The 4843-nt window shown below is 41.1% G+C and overlaps 1 protein-coding gene across 1 annotated transcript in view; it reads left to right on the forward strand.

Moving 5' to 3' along the window:
* The window catches only part of MAP3K4 (mitogen-activated protein kinase kinase kinase 4), a 63817-nt gene that overhangs the window by 7063 nt on the left and 51911 nt on the right, over nucleotides 1-4843 (forward strand). The window contains 1 exon segment of the mRNA XM_010184690.1: nucleotides 6-179. Coding sequence (XP_010182992.1) covers nucleotides 6-179 — 174 coding nt within the window.

Here is a 4843-nt window from a genome sequence, read left to right on the forward strand (position 1 = left end):
ATCAGAAGATGCTACTTGCAAGATCTCTGAATCCGACCCTGAGGAATTATCAGATGAAGCAAGTACTGACACCTTCTATGGAACTTCTCCTCCTAGTACCCCTCGTCAGATGAAGCGTATGTCAACAAAGCATCAGAAGAATAACGTTGGGAGACCTGCTAGCCGCTCCACTTTGAAGGGTAGGTGTGGTGTTTTGGGGTTTGTTTGGTTGGTTTTTTTCCCTGAATATGACCAATAAAGTCATAGTAGTAGCCTTTCATTAACTGAAGGAGGAGATATGCAGAAGATGGAGCCAGTTACTGAGGTGCAGTGAAAGGACAGGAGGCAGCTGTCTTAAGTGTGGCCAGCAGGTTGAGGGAGATGGTTCTGTCCCTCTACTCTGCTCTCATGAGACCCTGCCTGGCGTACTGCATCCATGTCTGGGGCCTCCAACATAAGAAGGACATTGAGCTGTTAGAGCAGGTCCAGAGAAGGGCCATGAAGATGATCAGAGGGCTGGAGCACCTTCCCTAATGGGACTGGCTGAGAGAGTTGGGGCTGTTCAGCCTGGAGAAGATGAAGCTTCTGGGAGACCTTATTGCAGCCTTCCAGTTCCTGAAGAAGGCCTGCAGGAAAGTTGGGGAGGGACTTTTTACAAGGGCAGTTAGCGACAGAACAATGGGGATTGGTTTTGAACTGGAAGAAGGCTGATTTAGACTCGATATTAGGCAGAAATTTTTTACTGTGAGGGCAGTGAGACACTGGCACAGGTTGCCCAAGGAACTTGTGGATGCCCCCTCCCTGGAAGTGTTCAAGGCCAGGTTGGACAGGGCTTTGGGTAACCTGGTCTGGTGGGAGGTGTTCCTGCCCATGGCAGGGGGTTGGACTGGATGATCTTTAAGGTCCCTTCCAACTCAACCCATTCTATGATTCCATGAAGTTGTAACGAGGGAAAAACTCTTTGCGGTATTAGAAGAAATATTTTTCCATGAGAGTGGTCAAACAGTGAACAGTTTGCCAGAGAAGTTGTTGGGTTGTTGAATCTCTTTGGAGATTTCCAAAACACAGCTGGCTAAACTAGTTGTGAAATAAACCCTGCTTTGAGCAGGAGGTTGAAAAAATGACCTTCAGAGGTATTTTCCAGTCAATTTTTTTCTGCAATTCTGAGGTCTCTAGTAATGGTGTAGTTGCTTCTCTGTTGCAGTTTCACGTTCTGAAGCTCTTCGCAGTCTGTTTTACAGAAAAATAGAGTTTTCAGTGATTATTCTTTAGTGCCACTGAAGCAATTAAATTGTAGTTACCATTGTTTACTTCTGTTGTGGCTTTAGTCATAAACTCATACCTGGGAAAAAGATATCAAGTTATTTGATATATGTTTTTTCCTAATGTTACTAAGTAACAATATACTGAATAAAATGTTTTTAGGTTAAAGTATGTATTTTAAGCTTCTCTTTGTTTAATTTTGAGCAGATATGGTGTATGTTAATTGCTGGTTGAAAATTTCAAACCATGCAGTAGCTGCTTCCAAGAAAAAAAAAAAGAAAATATGCGCAATTTTAATGGTTTTGCTGAGTTTGTGATGGGAGCAAAAAACTAGTGTTGTGAGATTGTATGTTCAGTATTTTCATACAGTGTATACCTAGGGGTTTTTGTTTTGTTTGTTTGTTTGTTTTTAAAAAAACAACTGTCAGACAAGGTTATTTGCCAGAGTTGTTGTGGCAGATAATGACAGGAAATGTTATCACAGAGTGCATGTCCTTGCAGGGATTTCAAGGTGAATTGTAGGGGAGAAGAAGTTTTAGCATGGTTTAATGTGAATAAGGGAATACAGTCTCCTCTTCAGTTGCATGGAGTTGTGGACTGCAAGTTCATAACAAAAGAAGGGCCCATGCAAAAATATTCCAAAGCTTTTCACAGAATCACAGAATCTTAGGAGTTGGAAGGGACCTTCAAAGATCATCCAGTCCAACTCCTCTGCCAGGGCAGGATCACCTAGACTAGGTTACACAGGAACACGCCCAGGCGGGTTTTGAATGTCTCCAGAGAAGGAGACTCCACAACCTCTCTGGGCAGCCTGGTCCAGTGCTCTGTCACCCTCACAGTGAAAAAGTTTTTTCTTATGTTCAGATTGAACCTCCTATGCTCCAGCTTGCTCCCATTGCCCCTTGTCCTGTCATTGGCTGTCACTGAGAAGAGCCTGGCTCCTTCCTCCTGACACTCGCCCTATACAAATTTATAAACATGAATGAGGTCACCCCTCAGTCTCCTCCAAGCTAAAGAGACCCATCTTCCTCAGCTGCTTCTCATAAGGGAGATGCTCCACTCCCTCAATCATCTTTGTGGCCCTGTGCTGGACTCTTTCAAGCAATTCCCTGTCCTTCTTGAACTGAGGGGCCCAGAACTGAACACAATATTCCAAATGCGGTCTCACCAGGGCAGAGTAGAGGGGAAGGAGAACCTCTCTCGACCTACTAACCACAGCCCTTCTGATACACCCCAGGATGCCATTGGCCTTCTTGGCTGCAAGAGCACAGTGCTGGCTCATGGTTCCCTTCCATTTCGTGCAGTGTCTGAATAATGTCACTGCTGAAAGACCATTCACCAAAAGACCTCTTCCTTAAAGTAACTTGAAGAGAAATCTCATTATAGTCGCCAGATAGGTGTGTAGGCATTGGAATTATTAAGCTTTTACTGGCTTTTAGTTGTGCCTTTTGGCTGAGTTAAACTCTTCTAATGTAACATTACCTTACTTAGTTCTGTGTGTGGTAGTTATGTAGTAACTTCCCTCTGCTTTCTGTGATTTTGTTTCTTTCTGTGCTTTAAAGAAAAAAAAAAAAGGTTAGTTTCCAAACAGAGAAATTGTGATACTAAAGAACTGTAATGTGTGATATTTCATAGTAACCCTTTGGTGCTGAGCACATATGATGATCAGTACCCTCATGAGAAACTGAGAGCTGTAGTTTAACGCTGCTAATAGATTTTGAGTTTTTGGAAAAAGGTCACTCTGTTTCTACTTGGGAGGGGAATGGTTCTTGCTTCTGGATTAATAATACCCTGTTCTTTCTTGCTGTGAGTGTTTCTTAAAATATGTTTGGGGTTTTTTTTTGTAGTGAATTGGATAGTATTGCATTGTGTAAAATGTCGTTTATGGAAAGTTTGTTGTTCTTTTTGTTTACCTTTGGCTATGTGTACAATCTCAGAAAATTTATTGTGAGGGGGGAAAGAAAAAGGAAACCCACTCCAAGACCAACAACTTCAAAGTGGAGTAACTGATTGACCTTGAATGTGTGTGCATATGCTGTTACTGAGATTGAATTGCTTTTACTTCAGTAAGAGAATTCATTCGGGGGTTAGCTTAATGTAACAAGTTAGTTTAAAAAGTAAATTTGTAATAACTTTTTAGATACTTACATATAACACAGATTTAATGTATCTTTTTTTACACAAGTGAGAGAATTCTGGGCGTTAGGGGCCTGCTTACTTGCATCTCCAATGTTGTTTAATTTCTGTCATACCAAGATTCTTCTAACTTGCATTTAGTATAAAAAATAAACTTACGCACTAATACGTTTAAACCAATTTCAGGATCATTTCTCCTGTAGCCCATGACCCATGGGATTCATGTTTTCTGAGCTAAACACGTTTGAGAGTTGCTTCTAAGACATACATGTGTGTCCTACCTATTTTTTATGACTCAGAGGGTGTGGAATCTTGGTCCAGTGATGCTTGCTTATTAAAGTATTAGCTTCTTGGACTATGTGAAAAGCAGTGCCCCTTCTGTTTTTTGGTATGAAGCTTCTGCAACTTCATACCTGAAGTACTTCATACGCTGTCCACTCCACTTTCTTACCCCCATCAAGTTCCTGAAGTTAATTTTGTAATTTTTTTTTCAATGAGCTGTTTAAGATCTCAGATTCTACCATGTGCCCCCTCTCACCAACTGATCATTGCTTAGTTGTGAAACCTGTCTCCCCGATGTAGCTCTAAGAGCAACTAACTCAAAATTTGTTAGTACAGCTGAACTTCTTTTACAAATGAATTTAATCCTGTATTACAAGACTGCAATAAAATTAGTATTAGGAACTCACTTAGGAACAGTTATAACATTGCTACGCATTTATTGCAGATTAGTCAGGTATATTTAAATCACTGAAGTCTGTTTATTTGAAAAGCGAGAGGGATTTAAACAGTTTGTAAATTATTGTGTCTGGGCTCTGTTCAGAATGATGAATATTCACATATTATCGCATTTTGAATGTCTAATAATGGATCATATTTTTAAATTACCTTCCTTTCAATGTGTTTTGATGGAGTGGGGAGATAATTATTGAAGGTGAATAACATTAAAAATACAAATTGAAGGGATTTAGAGGACCTCCTCATAGCTGGAGTGTAAGTACAGAAAGTGATCTTTAAATGTGCCAGGGTTTCATTTACTTTGGAAGGTCACCAAAATCTTTGATGTCAAAATGCTGTTAGAAGTCGATTGATTTCTAATCTGCCTCAGAGTTTCAGGGGAGCGTGTATGTGTATGTGTGTTTCATCTCTGCCAACTTCCTTCATCTTCCTTCTTTCCTGCCAGTGCAGAACGCATCTTCCCACTGCTTGCCTGTTGTGGCTTTTTGGGCTGTTGCCTCCTTGTGGCAGTGCCAGCTGTGGTGTGTGTGGAATTGAAGCTGATGCACTCAGCAGGACTTCCAGTCTCTCGTTCTGTCTGGTGGTGCTGGTTGCCCTCACGACTCAGGAACCAGAGAGGGTGAGGTACCGCTGCCTGACAGTAGTGTTTGTGTAAATAAATGTAAAATCAATGGTAGTGAATTCCATAGCAGGTTTCTTAGAATCAGTAATAGGTTTCCACTTTCAG

This window comes from Mesitornis unicolor, unplaced genomic scaffold, assembly GCF_000695765.1.
Source record: "Mesitornis unicolor isolate BGI_N332 unplaced genomic scaffold, ASM69576v1 scaffold15375, whole genome shotgun sequence".
In the NCBI taxonomy this organism is placed as follows: domain Eukaryota; kingdom Metazoa; phylum Chordata; class Aves; order Mesitornithiformes; family Mesitornithidae; genus Mesitornis; species Mesitornis unicolor.